Source organism: Sturnus vulgaris, chromosome 1 (assembly GCF_052056855.1).
Source record: "Sturnus vulgaris isolate bStuVul1 chromosome 1, bStuVul1.hap1, whole genome shotgun sequence".
NCBI lineage: Eukaryota > Metazoa > Chordata > Aves > Passeriformes > Sturnidae > Sturnus > Sturnus vulgaris.
The window spans coordinates 17,123,377-17,145,137 of NC_142243.1; the positions used below are offsets into that span (position 1 = coordinate 17,123,377).

At 37.2% G+C, this 21,761-nt stretch overlaps 1 protein-coding gene across 11 annotated transcripts in view; it reads left to right on the forward strand.

The window, feature by feature from the left end:
- Nucleotides 1-21,346, forward strand: part of PRTFDC1 (phosphoribosyl transferase domain containing 1) — a 42,886-nt gene extending 21,540 nt beyond the window's left edge. For 4 of the 11 annotated variants that reach the window (XM_014882209.2, XM_088160420.1, XM_014882208.2 and 1 more), the window contains 6 exons: nt 744-809; nt 15,430-15,447; nt 16,868-16,950; nt 17,356-17,402; nt 19,393-19,469; nt 20,098-21,346. In XM_014882209.2, the coding sequence (XP_014737695.1) occupies nt 744-809; nt 15,430-15,447; nt 16,868-16,950; nt 17,356-17,402; nt 19,393-19,469; nt 20,098-20,145 (339 nt within the window). In that variant the 3' untranslated portion in view covers nt 20,146-21,346. Of the gene's footprint in view, nt 1-743; nt 810-15,429; nt 15,448-16,867; nt 16,951-17,355; nt 17,403-17,724; nt 19,470-20,097 lie in introns of those variants that run through there. The other 7 variants (XR_015801863.1, XR_015801864.1, XR_015801867.1 and 4 more) reach the window with 7 other exon arrangements.
- Nucleotides 21,347-21,761: the final 415 nt, after the last annotated feature.

Consider the following 21,761-nt stretch of genomic DNA (forward strand, 5'->3'; position numbering starts at 1 on the left):
GAATTGGAGCTAGAGCTGGTTGAGAACTTTCCATCAGGAAGAATTTCAACTAGAAATGTCTGCAAAACAAATACAGCAAAAAAAATTCTTTAAAAAATAACTTTTTTAACAGGAAAATCAAAATATACTATTCTGTTGCATTTAGTTCAACCTGATTGGCCATATTTAAGTAATTGACCTCAAGGATTTTATCTTTGAGTCAGCTGAATAAACAAAGCTCTGGAAACTGTATGGCACCCTGACAATATTTTTGATAGTAAGTGATAAATTTTGCAAAACCTTTTTCTCCTGAAAAAAAATGAAGTGAATTCCTCCAAAAGGAGCTGACATATAAGCATGTGTAGCCTGTGTTTCCAAAAACTGTTCCAAACCAAGAATGTACTTATAGGTGTTTGGTCAAGTGTTTAGATGCTCCTGTCCTCCCATTTTGAAAGGGATAAATATGTTACTCAACACTTGTCATACTAAGAAATAGCAAGCAGGGGAACACTATTTTAAAAAGAAAGATGCAACTTTTTCTAGTCCAATAAAGCCTAGAGTTTGATGTTTGATGTTGGCTTAAAAACAAGCAGGAGATGCAGGAAGCCACAGGAAGAAGTGAGAGCATGGTTTTCACCAATACTACAAAGCATTAGAAAATATTCATAACTAAGACTAATAGTCAAGATTTTTAAAAATGAAACGTTTATATTTTTATTTTATATAGTTACAACAAATTTCAAAGTTTTATCTTCTTCTTTCAGAATGATCAGTCTATGCAAGATATGCAGATAATCGGAGGAGATGATCTTTCAAAGCTGACTGGCAAGGTTTGTTCATTTTAAATATAAGAAAGAAATTAAATTCCCTAAAAATACTTGAGAAGAGCTATATCATTTTTGTCAGGTACTAATACTGGAATAAAAGTTATTTATTCTTCCGTACTATTAAATTGCTGTGGCACCACTACTTTCAGATTGCAGATGCCCAAAAAGGTCAGAATGTAGCCTCTCCATCCTTGTGCAGAATTTTCCAATAGTTCTACATGTACCATCAGTGAGACTGTGGGCAAAATTTGTGCTGTGATGTTTCCTCTTAGCTTCTTTATGTCATGGAACCTTGTTTTTTCTGTCTTCAATGGGTGCATACAAGCAAACTGCACAGTGCATATCCCTGTTGAATTCAGCATATGAGTTTAATACCATTTTGCCTACTGCACATAATTCACTTGTGGAGCCTTTCACTCAGAGAATCAAATGGGATTTTTTATTTCAGCATCAGGCTGGCTATATGACTGAATCTGCACTAAGCTTGAGCCTTGTGGCAAGGAGAGAGTGGTTTGAGGCAGTGAAAAAGCCATTTTCAACCATGGTAATACAAAGCAGTACTTTGAAGAAGAAGGAAGGCTGATTTCATTAGGCAAATGGTCTGTGTGGCAAATGGTCAGAAAGTGGATTCTTTACTTATGCATTAAGGCAACATAATACTTACCTTGTTATTTGTACTGTATGTGCAGTCACTGTTTTATTAGGTGGTTCTAGATAATATCAGTTTCTTCAAAGCACTCAAATGGAGCACTAGCAAACTCATTTGTTTTGTTGTACTATAGCACACAAGAAGAGAAAAACTTAACTTGAAACATTTTATTAATATTAAATAAGGTTTGATGCAACTAGAACTGAAATTTTAAAAATGCTGTTATACTCAGAATATTTTAGTGATATGTATGTACTCAATTTACACTTCTAAATACTCTTGCTGGGTGTTGTTTCCAAATTACCACTAAAGAGTTAATTATATTCTGGGGAAATATTAATTAATTTGCTACTTTCTAATATTCAAGCACTGGAGTTACCTGTTATTCTGTGATGATTTTGCATATGTTTCTCTACTTCACAGGCGGAACTGGCAGTGCATCTTACTTAACATTTCTCTTTTTGAACATAGTTCAAACACTTTCTAAACTTCCAGGCACAACTCTCCTTTTCCATTTTCCAATCTCAAATTTCCTTGATTAATGGTTGCAGATATTAATATTATTTTCAGACATGAGATTTCCAGTATCATTTGAATTCGCTGGGCAAAACATTATTTTTTCAAGACTTTTGTGTATTTATCACGTGTGTATGAGAGAGAAGGAAGATTTCACCCTATTTAGTCCTGCTCTTATCAAAAATTAAGTAGATTGTTTTCTTACAGTGAAAATCCTGATAATCTTTTTCTCAGTGGCTTGTCTCTCCTCTTCCCAGGTATGAAATGGGACACAAAATTTGGCTGTTGGGAGGCTAGGAGATACTTGGGGAGAAGACTGAGCAGCAACATAGTTTAAGATAACTGGGCAAGGAGGCTGGGATCTTGGGTAGGTGTGAAGCAGCTGGTTTGGTAATAAATTGCTGCTCAGGAGGGGAGCCCAGTGCTGGAAGCTGGGTGGGGAGGCTGAAGTGAGGCAGGAAGGGAGAGCTGGGACTGCCAGGGGAGCAGACTTAAAGGGCCTATCTGGCGTTTGTTTGTACGTGGGGCTGCCTGTGACACAGCTGATGTAGGAATAATGAAATAGCATTTTCTCTGTAACATGTGAGAACAGGGTTCCCTTAAGACTTATTTTACTGTTTGAAAAGCTGGAATGCAAAGCTTAGGCTCAAATGCTCATTCTTACATGTCTAAAGTTGGATATGTGAAGGAGTGGCCTTACGTCCACAGATGCCAACTCCTCCATCTGTTGCTGACTTCAGCAGTTAGTGCAAGTATTCAGCACATTTTACTAATCAGACATTTGTGGGCTGATTCAGAGCCTCCTACAGGCCATGTAAATCTTTTCCTTGAAGTGTTTTTAGTACCTCTCTTTGGCTGCTGGCTTTTAAAACTGCCAGTTCAGTAACCATCTAACGTCATTGAGTGAATTAGTTGAAGACTTACTCAGAGAATTCAACTTCTTTGCTATCAAGCAAGCTGTGTTCTTCCTCTACCTGCTTGGATTATTTAATAATAGAAGATTGTAATTGTATTGACAAATTAATATGCTGAGTTAAATCCCATTAACTTACTGATCCTGGAAGGTGTTTTCGAAAGGGTTTGAAATAGAAGTTCCATTAAGTTTCTGTAAAGTTGAAAAGTATCGATAAATGTAAACAGTTTTGAAGCTTACAGAGAAAGGATTCTGAGATTTTGATATTGAACTGCCTTTCATTAAGTAATAATACCTGGAACCTCAGCTGGCCTTTAATCTTAGTGAAGAACTAAGATATGTTCATGCTTTGCTGCCTATTGGAAAAATAGATTACTGAGTGAACATGCTGGTTATATAATAATGTTTTTTTGTTGTTTTTTTTTTTTTTCCTGAGAAAGCTTAAAGAAAGCAAAAAATTTAAAAGCTAATTAGAAAGAGGCTGTTAGGATAATAGCTCTTCAGAAAAATATCTCCTCTGTACTTCTCTACAGTATATAAAATTGTTTATAAAATTATTATAGCCTGGCAAAAATGTATAATGACCCAAACCATGAAAAACAGGAATGTTACAAGAGTTAGCATACAGACCCACACTGCCCAAATTGTTACCTGAAGAAAAGCATCCCCCATTTGAAATTATTCTTCTGTGAAGAAGGTCACTGAGGCAAGAATGAAGTTTTCCATGGCACAAATCATTAATTAAGGTGCTTGAAGAATGAATCCTGATATAGCTTAACAATTTAATGCTTTGTAACCATTTCTATCCAGGAAAAATATAATTTAAAAATCTCTCCTTTAGTCATGTAAGTAGTGAACATAAAGTTTCTCAGTACCTGACTTCATAGTAAAGTAGTTTTCAATTACATTAAAGCTGAAATCCTCAGGTAAAATTTATCGTTAATATTTGTAAAGGGGAGAACAACTTGAAAAGGGGAGTTAATCAATTACTGTTCAGAAATCTGTTTCACAACAAGATGGCAATGAAAATATATGAAGATGAGGTGAAAGAACAAACAATATAACCCTGCTTAGTATCAATACTGTAACCATAATGTATAATACTGTAAAAATTCCTAACATATTTTCAAGTATTTGTGACCTTTGAGCAAAGTAAATTTTAAAGCATCTAGAAACTTCAGTAGGTTCAGCTGTACCAGAGTTGTGAGTAGCACTGCCATTTATCTCTTATATTTGTGTGTATTTTGTCTGAAGAGCTTTGGAGCTGGTTTTGTAGTCCAAAGTCTTTGTCAGGAATCATTCTGTATATCACTCCATATGTAAAATATGTCCTGTAACCCTTGAAAAAACTCATATACCACTTTGAATTGTCTCCTTTCAAATGAGATAAAATCATAAATTTAAAGTTAGTATATTTTTACAATTAAATACTTGTTACAGTTGTATAATATATTTGATGTCAAACTTAGATCTGTATATTACTGTCATTGTCCCTATTTCTCCATAGCTTAGAAAGTGAACAAAAATAATCATAATTAATTTTTAAGTTAATAAGTCTTCAAATTAAAACAGTTGCACAGTTAGTACTATACAATTATGGAGCCAGTGAATTTCTAAAATTCTGTCAATGCTTATGTTCTGTATGAATTCCCCTTGTTCATATTAAGTACATATTGTTGACAACCAATGGTTTTGTCATTTTCAGAGGAATGTAGAAGGTAATAAATAGCCATCAAGAAAAAAGGAAAGTGAGTATTTGTTGTGTTAGTTTGAGCACTCCATCCTCACTCTGATGGTCTCCTAAAATGACTGATCAGCTCATACGAAAAAGAAGTTTCATTCAGAAGAAGATATCCTCCATGCAGCTCTTCTTAATTCCTTCTGGCAAGATTTGTACTATAAAATCTCCAAAGTTCCTTTATAGGTCTTGCCTAAATCAATTTATCTTCTGTCTGCCATTTTCTTGCTTAGCTTGTCATTTGGGAGGATGTTCCAGGAACATGAAGCATTCTCACTTTCTTCTTTTATGCCTCTCATTTCATTCCTATTTTATTGAACCATTTTCTATTCGTCATAGGCTCCAGCAACAGTTCTGAGAGCTGTTTCTCTCTCATTCTCCTAAATACGTTAGCACGTCAGTATTTAATAAACCATACATGTGGCAGCTAACACAGTGTTTTATTCTCTAGGTTAATATAAATATTATCCTCACCATTTCAAGTTTGTTTCTCAGAATTCTGTTGGTTCTATCCTTCTTATTATTCTCTCTGTTAATATCTGCTGTCTTCACTAATGTTGTGATTTCTTCCCCTGTATGCATTCCTTTCCAGAGTAACACCCATGAATTTGCAGAAACAATAATGCCATTCTCTTTAGAACATTTTGTACATGAGAGACAATTTATATGACAATAAAGGTTACAAAAATCACTATGCACTTTGGCAATAGTCACGTCCCCCACTCACCTCGACATCTTGCTTTATTCCTATCAGACATGCAGCCTTGCCTTTTTCATCTTTTCAGAGGTTGATTTTATGTGTCTTGAAGCACTGCACATCTTCAATACCTCTGCTTAACTGCCATCTTTAGTCACTTTTGTTGTTCTGCCTTTTTGCTTAATTAGATTTGATACTGTCTATTCTTCTGGCAGTTGCCATCCCTTGACGGTTTTTCCAAAGCAAAAGACACTATTTTTTCCTTCTCTAAAGTCAATCACTTTTCTTTGCACTTCTTTCTTAGGTAATCTGTTCTACTGTTCATCATTATTTTTTTCTTTTGTTGTTGTTGTTGTTGTTTTTCTGGTGGAAGGAAAGTATAAAAAAACCTTTACAGCCTTCCTATCCCATTTTTCACATGGGCTCTGCTCAGCCACTGTCTGCCTGCTTCTACATCATACCTGTTCATAATCCTATTTCACCTGTGTCCAGAAAATCCTCATCTTATTCTAGACTGTACTTCTTCATGCAAGTGAGAAAAGGGAGACATCAGTCATTCCTGAATTACCTTTAGATTAATTATGGTAGTTTGTTCTACTTTTTATGCACAACAGAAGGATGCTTGAAGATGGCTGCAAGTGGAACATGAGTGTGCACAGCATTCAACACAATGCTCTCTAAGAACAAAGCATCAGGTCCTTCATTATGTTTCCCACTCTGTTAACTGTTGGAAATTCTAAACTTGTTTTACACAATTTAAATAGCTGGAGTTTCTATACATGGAAGATAACATTAATGTGTTAATTCTTAACACATTAACCAATTTGCTCCCATCAGCAGATGCTACTGACCAAACCAAGTGTCTGAAAAAATAACATTTTTGAGGTGTCATATCTGTCCTTCCAAGTATGCTGTAAGATGTGGATGAGACCAGCAGAAAAGATTAAAATCAGACATATGTGATCTTTTCTAGAACCCTGTAGAAAGTTCCTAGCTAGATGTCTCATTTTACAGAAGTCTTTCATATTATTTTCTGACATTATGATGAAGTGTTAATATCTGTGGATCTCACAGGAGTCCTCGCAGCTTCCTTTGAACCTCTTCACTGAAACTTGATGCATTTTTCTTTCATTTTTATTTGATGGTAATTCTTCAGCTCTATGGCATTGTCATAAAATGTCTTGTTTAACTACTGGTACCTGAGGTTCCCCAAATACAATGCTAAGAAAACAAGTACTGCGTGTGTGATGAGTAAACTGATAATCCATTAAAAATTCAGTTTGAAGAACCACATTATCAATTTATGTAATTCTGATGATATGGCGTACACATGAAAAGGTGTCTTCAGAAAAAATTGAACTGAAAATGCAGACTGCTGAATGGAAATTTATCTAAAGGGAATGAAAATACACTATAATGTTGCTTTTTATCCCCTTATCCCCATAAAACAAAACAAAAACAGAAATAGAGATTGATAAAAAAAGAGATTTTGTGGGGAGAAGGTGATGGGGTTTTGGGTTTGTTTTTTTACGAGTATACTTTCACTTGTAGCACTGGACAAATAAAATAATTCACCTTTTCCTGCAACTGTGTACTCATGTATACTTTGCAGCTGTATAACTAACAGTATGTTACAAGTACTCCCAAGTAGTTTAAGAATAGTTCTATCCAAGAAAGAGACTGGAAAGAACTCAGGATATCAATGGGGACTTAAAAGTATTTTCATCAGTCCAAATTATGTCAATCTTGCCACATTAAGGTTCAATTTTTTCCTTTTTTTTTTCCTTCCCAGGACAATTAATTGGCCTGATCACAAAAAGGGCTTTGTTTAGAGACTCCTTTATCTTAAGGCCCAAAAGCATCTTGTCTGAACTTCTGGGTGATTAGAATGAAGGATCCCAAATGATAATTTCTGCACTGTATCTACAGTGTATCTTTTGAACTACCAATGATTTTGATTTAGAGCCTTGATGGAGAAGCCTCCATATAGCAGGCATGTTATACCAATAGTCAACTTTCATCACTGCTAAAATGGTGAACCTGATTTTCTTTTCTGAATGTGAATAGTTTTTTGTCTTTTACTGTTGCCTTTTTTAGTACCTTTGCCTACTGGATTAAGCAGTTTGCCATTATCAAGTTTATATTGCCATATGGTTGCATATTTGCCTATCACACAGTCATTACTTAAGCTTCTTTTAGATAAACTAATCCATTGGGAGCCTGCTGTACAGTACTGGCATACTGTAGGATGTAAATGAGACAAGGTTTGAAGGTGGAATTAACAACAGGAAATTAATAGTAGGCAACTGATATAGTTGGAAGAAATGAAATTTCAAGCATGCAGATCCTTCTGTTGGTCTGAATAGAATCAGCAAACTTCAAGCTAAGTACAGATTGAGAGAAATTCTTAATTTTAACCTAATGTGGTAATCAGACAATTTGGGATAAGAGAAGTGATTGCCCTACATAATCACCTGCCCTGTGACCAGAGGGACAGATAAAAATGTTAAGAATTCCTCTGAGCTAAAATAAGAGAGGAAATTATCAGCTGTGGAACACTGATAAATGAGTTGAAGGGCAGCTGCAGTGGAGGATTATAATGTGTTGTAAAGCCACTATTTTATTCAGTCCATGATTTCGAGTGCATACAGCAGTTCTGAATTTTTGTTCCCAGGCTCAGCTGTTGAAGGTATTTTGTGGTCTCTCTGAGGCTGTGGGCTGAAAGGTCAAAGTTCTTTTGTGAAAAATGTTCCCCCACTGGGAAATGAGCTGTTAATTAAATAAAAGCTATTACTTCCTGCTACAAACCTTACTTCACTCAAAGGTATTTTTTCAGTTCTCAAATAATTTTTCTTTCCTCAGTTTTAAGTTCTTTCTGTTATTTTCTTTCTATTAAAGGAAAAAAATTAAGGGTATGTGTGCTATTCTGCTGATTTTATACTGAAACATTTAAGGAGAAAATACCCTCTACTTACCTACCTGATTTTCTTGCTATACATGTGAGTGCTGAGTTTGTCCTCTTAGCTGTAGTGTTGCATTAAATGCAGTAGTTTATTTGATTATTAAAGTATAGTTTCAGCTTTCAGGGAAATAATCTCCCTTTCTAAAAGTTCAACTTAGAATTTTTACCTTGTTAAAATTTCACATTTTATATTAATTCAAAGACACAGTTTTGTTTAAAGTCTTATTCAGTGCTAACTTCAAAGTACTACTATTTCATAGCAATTTTCCTTTGAAAACAGTCTTACAAACAGAACATAAAATCCAAGTCTAGAAAAAAAAATGTTATTCTTTTCCAGGAAGATGAAAAATAATTTCCATAGCACTTACTACTGTTAGGCAGGAGGCAGACATGCTCTCATTACTCTGCTTGGTCTTGTTAGCTGACATTGTTCCATTCATGACTGACCTGTGGGAAGGTAAACAATAGAAATGTATTGACTCACTGCTGGAATTGTTTTCATCTTATTGTAAGTCAGGAGTTTTTAAATGTACTGTGAAAACAACCTCGTTTATTGCAGTGTATAAATGTGTGTGAGTTTAAAAAGGAGGAAATTACAGATTTTTAATTTTTGCATGTTTTCTGTTCATTATTTTTAAAAATTAACATTCACAGAGAATTCTCTTTAGCATGAGAGTCAAATTCACATGCTACCTGGGGATTATAAATTATTTCTTCTTTATTTTACATAGTACTAGTATTGTCAAAAACGTTTTTCCAGATGACTCAAGACATGCTGCTATGGGCCATTTTTACTACTATCTAGAAATGAATATGGAAGCACAAATTTTATTTTTGTGGAGATCCAGCTCACAGCACAAATATTATTTCTGCTCAGTTCCAATGTTCATGTACAGAGTTGCAAGTTGTGTATACCCTGATCATTCAAAGCTGGAAAATTTTCAACTTCACAGTACCCCTTTGCATTCAAAACCACAGAGGACAATTTTAGGGCCACTGCTCTTTCATGTTTTTATAAAAGATCTGGACTCATAAATTGAATGTACAGTAAGAAAATTTGCCAATGATGCTAAAACAGGAGGGGCTGTGAACTCCCTCAAAGGTAGAGGGGCCTTACAAAGAAATCTGCATAGGCTGGAGAGCTGGGCTATCACCAATCATATGAAATTTAGTAAGATTCTCCACCGGGGACAGGGTAATCGGTTATATGTACAGACTGAAGAATGAGAGGCTGGAGAGCAGTGCCATGGAAAGGGACCTGGAGGTGCTGGACATGAGCCAGCAGTGCCCTGGCAACCAGGGGGACCAACCCTGTCCTGGGGGGCATCAGGCACAGCATCACCAGCAGGGCAAGGGAGGGGATTGTCCTGCTCTGCTCTGCTCTGGGGCAGCCTCACCTCCAGTGCTGGGGGGTGCCACAATGCAAGAAGGACTTCTGACTATCAGAGTGTGTCCAGGATGACCAGGTTGGTGTAAGGGCTCAAGGGCAAGATTTCTGAGGAGCAGCTGAGGTCACTTGGGTTGTCTATCCTAGGGAAGTGAAGGCTGAGGGGAGCCCTCATCACAGCCTACAACTTCCTCAAGATTCCTCAATTTCATCACATAGCTCTCTAGTGACCAGCAACAGGACAGGAGGAAATGGAATGAAGCCATATCAGGGGAAGTTCAGGTTGGACCGTCGGAAAAGGCTCTTCACTGAAACTGTGGTCAAGTCACTGGAACAGGCTCCCCAGGGAAGTGGTCAGGGTCTGAAGCCTGTCAGAGTTCCAAGAAGCACCTGGTCAATGTCATATGGGTTAGTTTTAGGTAGTCCTGCAAAGAGCAGAGAGTTGGACTTGGTGGTCCTTATGAGTCTCTTCCAACTTGAGGTATTCTTTGACTCTATGTTGCACCAGCCTACCTTCTGCCAGCTACTGATAAAAACCAGTGTAAATACAGAACGAAACACAGTCATCCAAATCTATCAGCTCTCAGCCATCCCTCTGATCCATCAGTAATGGAAACTAATTCTTTTGCAATGTTGATTCTTTTGCAATGACTCAATAGGAAGCTGTTTTGTTCTCTGAAGCCAGCATCCCTTTTTATTTGGACTATGTATGAAATCTTTCCAGGACATATTTTTAAAAACTGACTGTACTCTGTCTCACTCTAAGATATATTAGCACCATTATTAGATTTCTGGATGTACTTCAGAGACTGTATTGGTGAAGATGGCTCTACTCAGAAATTAAGCCATCTTTAGTCTAGTCAACATGTCAGTAAATATTCTTGTATCCTGTTCATCTTTAGTCTAGTCAACATGTCAGTAAATATTCTTGTATCCTGTTCTCTGAGTTTCAAAAGTAGACAGAATCCAGAAGGCTGGATTACTTTTCATGTGGTTTCCTTCTTTGTAATTGCCTCAAATATATCTGAAAGGACAAAACATTCTTGATCTATGTGGTACAGAAGCTTCAAACACACATACTTGAGAAAAGATCTTTCTTCAGTGTCCCTTAGCTTCCTATTTGTCCAGCTATCAGTTACTGCTACAGCACCACAAGCTGATGAGTTTTAGCAGTCTCCTGTGCTCCAGCTCACATGAGGATTTCACAGCGAAACTGAATAAGGTCTTCCACGTAACCGACCTTTCACAAGAGATGCTGGGTGCTGTCAGCTGTGCCTTTAGGATGGTGGTTACATTACTGATAATGTACTAATTTGTTGTATCCATTGCATTCTTTCATCCTCTGCTATCCATCTGATCAAGGATAAGCTAATCTATTTCAACCAGTTTTAGTTATACATCACTGCTATCTAATCTTGGACTCTGCGTATCAAAACATTTCTTGGTGGTTTGCAGTTTGTCCCTCTATTACTCTGCTATTCCATCCCTTTTCTGAAATCTTCTGTCTGCAGGCTGCTTCAACAGTAGGAAGGCAGGGGATAGGCAGCAATGCAGTCAGTTTCCCAGCACAGAATTTTGTAGGAGCGGGTTTGTCTACCAGAGGATGGCAAACCACGCTGAATGCCTTTGGTTGTAAGCAGCAAGTAATGACTGAAAAGTGAGGAGACTTTAGACACGGTAATCCTGCATAATGATAACAGAGGTTAAAGTATCACTCTGAACAGTTAGGATGACTGCTTACTTATAGTTACAAAATGTTTTCACATCTAAGTATTTTATAGTGGCTTTTCCACTGCAAAGGCCTTACATACAGGATTTCTCCATAGTACAGAAGATCCTCATCAGTGTTTTGGAAATGATGAGAATGGGCATAATACAAAAGAGCATCTGTGTTTTCTGGCCTAGACATCTTATAGGAACTTCCCCAATGTATATGATTTGCAACAGCTGGACTCTGACTCTATGGATGAGACAGCATCTCCCAAAATCTTTCCTTCTCAAGTTAGTCAATAAATATGAGATCTTGCACTTCAGCTGAAGTCATGTGCAGGTGACTTCATCATTCCTGTAGCCAGACAAACCTTTCAGGCATGTCTGGATCCACATTAAACCTCTTTCCTTCATATGAGTCATTTGTGATAAGGAAACACAGACAAGATTAAATTTCTATTAGACACATGTGTAACTGGTTGGAAAGCTGTTCTCAAGAAACAGTTAATTATGCTTCACTGTCAGACGAGATGCATTAAAGCATGCTCTCCAGGGACTATACAATATTTAATTCATGATTGAAAAGATGGAATTAGCATTTAATGGTACTCATACTACCTGGAAAAATACTACAAGGTATTATGATCTTAAGAAATTATTTTAAGAATTTGGTTCAAAGAATGACATGTAATGACAATAAAGATGAATACCAACTTCTGTGTTTATACAGAAGTAATCTTTTGCATAAATGCAAGTGAGGGAGGACTGACTCAGTGACAGTCCTGGAGACAATAGGTAGATCACAAGTTGCACATGAGACACCAGTATAGTTTTATGAAGGATGTAACTATTGTACTGGGATACATAGAAAGGAGGATTATTTATAAAGCATACAAAGTGGTTCTTTTATTCCTCTTGACACTGGAAAAGACTTCTTTCTGGTTTGGAACACCACAACTGGAGAAGGATTCTGACCAACTGGACTGATTCCAGAAGAGAACAAAAAAGTGATCAGAAAGCTAGGAAATAGAACTTGTGAGAAGATGTTGAATAAATAGAGGTTGTTTAATCTGGAGAAGAGAAAACAGAGGAACTAAATCTTTCAAATATAGAAGAAAAAAAGATAATAAAACAAAGTTTCTTCCATATTCTCTTCACAACAAGTTCAGGCCAAATATCAACAGAAGATTTCTAATTGTATTTTTGTTCTTAGATGATGAGATATTGAGACACATTCCCTGGGGAGGTTCTGAAGTACTCATCATGTTCTAGAAGAGGTAAATCAGATATCTGTGAAGAATAGTTTATTCTGCTGTATCCTAACAGAAGATGATCTTTCATGGTCTCTTTAGACCTATTTTCTATTAATGTCAATGTTTTATTTTCTCACAAGTTAAATAATAAGGCCTACTCCTCCCTATTGGTTAACCCAAATTCCATGTCCAGGGAGGCTGCTGTCCCTTCCTTCTGTCCAACTTTGTGATTTCCACACATGAGCAAGCAAGAGGATCCCTACTGCTGATCTTGACAGAACAGCTGATGCAACTGTGGTAGCAAAGAAACTTATTTGTATGTCAATAAAATATCCCGTGGCTTTGCTTTTCTCTCAATCTGTCACAGTCCACTAAGAAATGCACTAATAGATGCACTAATAGATGCTAATGGCCATTGCCGGTGTCCCTTGGGGCCTCTACTTTCACCTGTGGGCACAGGAACACCAGGTCAGCCCTGGGCTTGTAGTCCATGCCTGATCTGTGCTGTGTGGGTACTGACCTTCAGCTCAGCTATAGCCAAACCTGTACGTTACTGAAAACATTCACCCATACTCTGATTCATACACCACCTTTGTTGAACCTGTCTCAACACTATGGACCTGCCTTGAGATCTGTGGGCTGTGTTTGATCATGGTACTCACCGGGCCTGGTACTAAAAGAGTTCATTGTCATCTTTGGCTCTGGTGAGGTTCCTTGTCAACTCTTTTGCTCTCTCCCTATATCATATATATATATATATATATATGTATATATACGTGTGTGTGTGTGTCTGTGTGTGTGTGTGTGTATAAACACGTCAATATTTATGTATATCACCAGCTGCACAAGTTCCTTGGGGTGGTTAAGCCATTACTCCTGCATATTATCTTCAGGTGTCCACTGACTGAATCATGTAATTTCCTGATGCCTCAGACCCAGGTGTCCTGAGCTATTCCTCAGAAGTGTTTTTCCCACTTATCACTCCATACAGGAAGCTAGATGAGATCCAAATTTGTTTTGGATCCAAATGATTTCCTTAAAAAAAAATGTGTTCCTACACACCTGTCATAAGATTCTCCTGAACATGGTTTTGGCTCTTCATCTTATCTAGACAACTGATATATTTCCATTCTTTCTTGAAGGGAGAAGTTTCTAGAGGCAGGGTGTCTTCAGACCTTTGTTGTTAAGAGGCCTTTAACTTTTTGCCTTCACAGGACTAAGTGTTTGAGATCCAAAGTTGTTTGTGTCAGCAGCTGAGAGGTTGAAAGTCAGGAGTGCCAAGCAGGATAACCACCAGTGAAACCTGTTATGAAAACACCAAAAAGGAGCCTCCCTCCAAGATTAATATACATTCCACCAGAGCTCAGTCTAAATTAGTGGCTTTCTTGAGTGGTAGCTCCACTGCTGACATTTGCTCAACTGCTACCCGGAGTTCCCTCCACACCTTTACCAAGTGTTTTGCCATTTCAGAAGCATTCAGGTATAATACAGTGTGTGGTATTTCTGCATGTTTCTGCAGTGCTTAATGCATGAAGTATGCCATGTCTCCCTACCAAACACTGTGAGTGTTAGGAAGAGCTGCAGTATGAATATAAATATGGATAATCTATATTAATAATTTCTGGTTTGAATATTAAATATTATTTACATATCAGTTGATGAAACTGTTAAAAGTGTGCTGTTTGTGAGCATGCTCCTTTCACACACTCCTTCTCCATGTGTTTAAGTCTGTCTTACTACTCTCAGCCTTGGATTTCTGTTATGGAAAAGGAAGTTAAACAGTCTCCACATTATGTATGTAGCAAGGCCAACAAGCCAGATAGAAAGGAAGTGGAACGTAAACCAGGCCGGCGGATACTGCATGGATACGAAACTATGTGGTCTTGAGGTTTTGCAGGACACACAGCATGCACATCCATGTAAGGTGTACACATTGATAGATAGATAAAGGTATTTGTGAAATAACTTTCCTCTTGCTACTGCAGGTTTCACTTCAGAAAGTAGATCTTAATACAAGATTGTAAGAGCCCATCCTTTTGACCATGCAATGATCATGCCTACTAATAAATAGATTTTTATTTCTTCTTATGAAGACATTGCATTTTATTATTGCTTTTAGTAGAAGAACTGAAGTCCCCTTATACATTGTAATTCTTGAAGCAGTGATGAACCATTTCAGCAAAAAGATTCAGCCTGTGTGATGATACTGTCATAAAGCTTGACATCACTGCTCTTGGCTGGGCCACTCCCCTTCTCTTCAAATAATACTGATTTCAGCAGCAGTATCTGAAGAGAAAGAGGGTGTTTTGCAGTGTGAGAGGGGTGTTACAGCTTGGCCTCTAATCCTTTACTGTGAAGTTGCCAGGGTGTGGGTGGAGGGAGGAAGAGCATTTATTTCTGAGAAAGAATATTATTGCTGTATTCTCATACTAACACTGGAAATAGTATTTTAGTGAACTATAGGGTACACTGAAGCACACAGCTAGAGATGCTGGAATGAAGCAAAGCTTATCCTATTTGGATTTCTTCCATCTAATTTTATTTTCCAAAGCTACATCCGTTCTTGGACAAAGAGGATAATCTAGACAGAGCTGAATTAAGTTGTGGTCCCTGACTGCAGGGCTTGCTCTTATGGCTGGCTCTTTTTCAGGGCACAAAAATGAAACAGGAAACTCCTTGAGTCCTACTGTGTTGTACATATGCACATGGACCAATCTTCATTTCCTTTTTTTAAAGATTTGTTTCTTTTACTATGTGAATATCATGTAATTGTATTCCTTTTTGTTTGTTTCTTCCAGAATGTTCTAATTGTGGAGGTAAGCTGGGTGCTTATGTCATATTGTACTTAGATAAAGTCACACAGCCAAACCACGACTGGCTGTTCAGTTTCTAAATCCTGTCTGTGTTTACACTTCTTTCACTGGGAGGTGGTGAAGAGGGAGAGGGGTTGATTTGCTCAATGGCAATTCAGTTTTTTTTTGAAATTGCATGACAGATCAAACTACATTGCTGTCACTCTAGCTGGAGCTGTGCCATGTGATACCCAGAAGTCTTTGTTTCTGCCTCATTTGATTTGTTCTTTCTATGGTTTCATCAACTCCTGTTCTTCAAGTTGTTCTGTTCCTTGGAGGACAGTGAATCAACTGCAGTGATACCCTGCATTTCTCAGGTGCATGACTTTGAAATAGCAGCCCTGCATATGCTTTACAGCCCCAGGGTTGTTCACAGTCTGGTTGGGAGTCTCAGTCATTCCCTCAAGCCCCCAGCTCCTGCATCCAGCTCTCCAGCCAGCAGTGTCCCTGGGGCACAGCCCATCACAGAATTGTTGCTGATGTAAGTCAGCAGGGTTCAGTTGTAGAGGGAAACAACTTGTCACTTCACTGGTGCTCCAAATTCTCCTATAATTAATGTAGGTGATTCTCTTTAAATAAGCAACTGGAACAGCTAGAGAGCACATTAGGATCTGCCTAGCATTTCAGAACCAGTCTGCTTGTGTGGGAAGTAAGCTAGACAGTGTAATGAACTGTGTATTGTTGAAACTTCTTCTCTTAGGAAAGAATGGGAAAAAGCCATCAGCCACAGAGATGGCTGGTTACCTGAATAGCTGCTATGAGCTCCATATTTACTCATTCCAGGTTCTTTAACAGAAATTAAAAATGTCCATAGCAGATTTCCTTAATGCCATTAAACAGCTGGAGGGCAGAGACAAGGTGTTGCTAATCCACTCCCAGAGTTCAGGATCAACATCTGCTCTCCATGGTCAGTTTTCTAGCCAGGTACTTACTGATCTCATTGAGATGATATTGGATATGGCAGCTCTGGAGAAACCACATTTGTACTTTGCTAATAAAACAATAAATAGAGCAGATTTTGACCCGACATAGAGACACGTTGACATACTGTGATTTCAAGCATAATATGAAAAGTCTAATCCCTGCATCCTTGCAGTGCCCAGTAGAGTCATCTCCAGTCCTGAGTTACATCCCAAGTACTTGCAACGTAGCTGTTTTCAAGAGGAAGTGGACAGTCCTTGAACTGATAATTTTATGAATAGAAAGTGCTTGCTTCAAAAAGTCTAAGCTCAATTATAACCTTTTTTTGGATGTGGTTTACAATGCACTGGAAAATAAATCATCTCCACAAAATAAGAATGTGGAACTTCACTGTCATTGTCCAGATTTCCTCCTTTCAGCTTTCCTTTGTGTTTTACTTACTTTATTTTTCTCGTTTTGTAAGGATATTGTTGGAACTGGAAGAACCATGAAGGTTCTGCTTAACAATATAGAAAAATACAAGCCAAAAATGATTAAAGTGGCAAGGTGAGTAAAATGATCACAAAACTTAATAATTAATTAGTCTAGTCCAGCATATTTTCCCGAGTAGATTCCCATTCAGAGATCCTGCTTTAATTTGATGCTGCAGTATGAAGCGCTGCAGAGCTGCCTGAGTCACTAAGGGGAGGGTGAAGGAAAGGAGAGGAAATGCTTTTTTATTGTTCTGCCTCAGCAGTGACCCTCCAGCCATTTCAAGACTGGCACTGATGGACTTGGGAGGGGAATATACCCAGCTCTTCCCTGCAATCAGGATGTTGTCAGGAAGAGAAACAGAACAAGAACAGGGATTCACATGGCTCAGAAGATTTTTGATAAAGGGAATAGTTTTTATGTGTGTTATTCAGTTACATATCTAGATTTAAATGGGGTATATTTTATTTTTAATTACAGTTTGTTGGTGAAAAGAACATCTCGGCCTGATGGGTACAGACCAGATTGTAAGTGTTCTGAAAATCTCTACTTAACAGTAGAAGTTACCACAACTGTCACTTGCTTTTCATAACATTTTATGGACTGCTAGAGGCACTGTAAAATACCAGTTGTCAACGGGTCTATGGGATGCAATGGAAGGATTTGTATACTTGTCCTTTGGAAAGCTTACCCTACTTAGGTTTTCTGCAGAATACTAACTTTACTGGGAAATTTTGAAAGGGTTTAATTTTATCAGTGAAAGGTGAGCGTTTTATCTTCAGTCTCTGACAAACAATATTGAAGAGAATATCCATTTCTTCTTTTTTCTTCCTCATTGCATCTCTGGAGGAGCTGCAGGATTTCATCTGAGCATGAAAGGTGTTTTATGGTGACTAAGTATTAACAAGTTTTACATTTCTTTATTCAGAAAAGCACTTCTATTTTTAAAAATTATTATTGTTCAAAGGGAAAACACTGATATTATAATTAAATCCCATTCCCTAAAAAGCAGAAGATAAATTGGGCTTTTTAAACTTTCTCCTGCTGCTCAGTTTGTACCACACCAGCACCACTTCTCTCTAAGTTATTGGCCCTTATACTGTGTTATGATGAAGCTGTTAATGGAGCTATACCAAGCAATTGTCATTTTAAACTTATTTAGAATAAATGATGTAATAACAGGTATGTGGCTAAATATAAAAATAATAGATCCATCTAGAAGAGATCGACCAGTATTTGCTACTGAAGAAGTCTCTGGTCACCTGAGCTGGGGAGGAGGGTAGAAGGAGAGTAGGCAGGTAAGTAGCAGGAGGCAGCATGAAGGGTTTTTATTTGGGATGTGGGAGAGAGGGAAAATTTATGAAGCAAAAGTTACTTAAACGTTGGGCATGGCTCTGAGGTTTTAGCCCTGTTATCTGAACTATGATCCAAACATTTTGTTGTACAAATCTTTATACAATGGAGTGGTATTTTTAACATTAAGAATTGAATCCAGTAAATTAAGACATATATTTGACTGGATTCACTGATGTTAAACATGTAAAAGAGGCAATAAAATGGCTTCAGGAAGGGTAGCTTTATATTTTTTATGCATTAACTTTTAAATGAAACAAATTTTATCCTTGTTTATTCATAGTGTGATGAATTCTATAAAACATCAGAGATCTCTTTTGTAAATCACTGACAATGCTGTATCATTTCCTCACTTCTCTAAATTTACAATTAAAGCACATATAACCCCCAATCTTAAACAACTGAAAAAAATCCTTACCTGAATACCTGTAGAACTTTTTATGTGGACCTATTTCTGTATCTGTAAGAGTGGGTTTTCCTCTCATTATTTAGAGAACAATTTGGAAAGAGCCAAACTTGTTTTATATAATGCTGATATTGCACAGACCTTCACACTCAAAAAGATGCATGTGTATGCTTAGCTTCAAGTATGAGCTGTATAATTGAGGTGCACTGCATGCATTTACTTCGTTAAGCATGTGCTTGGATCTTCATAAGGTTGGGACTTTAATTTAAGAACAATTTGACATGTTTTGGTAGCATAAGATACAAGGTAGATCTTGCTATTCATAGCAGAAAATATATTGATCTCTGAAAGTTACTTCTGATTTAATATTCTACATTTTTCCATCATTACTGTGATATGGGACAGTAATCATCACACATATATACCAATGGAGCTTCCAAATGCAAGCAGACTCTTCCAGCTTTGATTTTGGCTTCTTTCCACAATGTGCCAGTGATAATTTTATGCAGAATTGTCCTTTCCTCTCTTCTGACTATTCCCATCTCTCTCACAAGTACTGTATGACTGGTATCTAGCCGTGGGGCTACTGCTGACTATGATGTCTCAGATTCAAAAGTAACATAGCCCCAACTGACTTCATATAAGTAGAGTTTGCTTATTGAGAACTGCACATGAATTTAAGCACTTATAACGTGATCTTAACTTAAGGACTTAAAATGATCTTGTGTTGATGGTGTTTGTTATTTGTCTCAATACAGATTACGGATTTGAAATTCCAGATTTATTTGTGGTGGGTTATGCCTTAGACTACAATGAGCACTTCAGAGATCTAAATGTAAGTTTCTTACTAAAAAATGGTTTAAAAAGTCACTGGTCTACTTTTCCAATATTTATTTCCATAAATATCCCATAATTTGTCTCCTCCTTGGGGCCCTGTGGAAGTATGTCTTTGACGTGGTTGGGATTTGGGATCCTTTCAGTGAGTGCAGAATTCCCTACAAAACCTCAAATAATCCAAAGGAGTCCCTGCTTAGCACTGCGAACATTTCCCTCCCCCTAAAAGCTCTTTAAATTTCCACCTTCTGTGAGCCTAGGGCTTCTCAGGTGCACCATTGCCAGTATGTGCAGAGACAGCAGCAAGAGTGAAACACACAGGTCAGACGGGTTCTGTGAATGCTGTGTTGCCTGTCTCTTTTCTCAGAGAAGTGAGGATGGAAAGAAGGTGCAAACCTTTCCTTTGCTTCTTGTAGTACTCCCAGAGTACTACCTTAAAAGCTGGAAATTCCAAGTGGGAAAACTTGCTGGAGCTAGCAAGTGAAATCAGAATTCACTTCCAGATGTCGGGAAAAGAAAGAGTAATCATAAGATCACTAGGTTGGCCAAGCCTAAATATTTCTGAACAATTAATTAATAATTAATAATGTACTCAACCATGCTTTTGCAATCTGTTCTGTTTTTTTCAGCACATATGTGTTATCAATGATCATGGCAAAACAAAATACAGAGTCTGAAGCAGTAACATCCACACCTGAATATTTCTGTGAAGCAGAAATTTGACTACGCTCCCTCAAGCATCTCCCAGAAAAGCAATTCAGTTGACTTGTATGTCTTTCAAATCAGTATAATAAAGGGTTTACTCTAGAGCTGCTGATGAATATTTACAGATGTGAGAGCTCTTATCTAAAATGTGAAGCATAAGACTTTTACAGTTACTACCTTTATTAAGTATTAAAATTACCACCTAAGATGCCTTTTGACTAATAATTTGTCTGCCTTAGGTCTCATTGTGAATTCATATTTTCTTTGCTCAGTTCTTCTACATGCAATTCATGTACTTCTGTGTTGCACAAGATAATTCAAAAGTGCCATTCTGTGTATGAGGATTATTTTACAAGATTTTATTGATTTCATCATGCCTTTAGTCTTGGTCAGATATACTGCTACTAAATTGAAAGCATTATTTTGATTTAATTCCTCACTTCCAAAGTTTCAGCTGAAGTTCTGTGTTGTGCTGCAGTTCATTACCCACTCTTCCAAACAAAGTTTTAGCTCTCAGAATTAGAGTGCAGGTCAAAATGAACCTTTGGAAGACACTGTTGATCCAAAATTGGAAGATAACATGGTTCTGATATGTCACATAGCCATAGATCTGACCTATTTAATGTGCTGAATTTTAATCAAGACAAAGCAATGCCAGGCAGGTTTGAATTTCTGCATGGTGTCCCTTTCTTCTGTAGGACACAAGCAAGTATAAAAATTAACAGTGTTCTCCTGAGCTTATACTCTTAACTAAACCTCATTAAGCACAAAAGTTTAATGTTAGTCAGACAATTATTCAGTTAGTATTTGATTTTTGTAATGTGTCGAAGTAGAGACCTTTTGTAACCATCTATCATCTTCAAGATCACAGATCTGACAATCTGACAGATCTGAAGAAGATTTGTATGGAAACAAAAAAGAAAAAATGTTTAGGACAACACAGGAAACCAGTTAATGCATGAGTGCTGTAGACTCTAGACTCCTTCCTTTATAGATCATGTTTGAAGAAGTTTGTGAATTTTACATACTGTATTAGCTGTGAAAAGTTTAATTCTGTGTTGAATATGTGTTCTTAACAAGGAGCTGTGTATCAGTAGCTTTGCTCTGAACTGTGAGAGGCAGATTGTTACTAGCTGCAGATTCCTATAAATTAATAAAGAAACATTAAGCATACTTGTTACATTGCACAGTTGTTTGTTTTCCTGTTTCAGCATATTTTGCATGTCCCATAAAAGCTTTTAAGAAATATGCATTTACCTGGTACTCTAAACATACCATATGTATGTAATCTGTAGCTCATAAGCTATTGTTATTTGGATAAAATTCATGATGTTAAGGGAATGAAAAAGACAAATAATTATGGTGATTGCTAGAGAAATGCCTTAGCTCATCTCTACTATTTAACTTGTATTTTAAAAGGATTCTGTTGAAAAACTTCCCCTCAGAGTAAATTTCTTCTGTTTTAGAGAAGAATGCATATTCTTACAGACCCTGGAAGAAGCTGCTGAAGAAAATGTAATCCCTTTTTGCTTGATGAGAGTGGTAAAGTTTTTCTTAATACTTCTAACTGCTGTGGATTTAGTAGTAA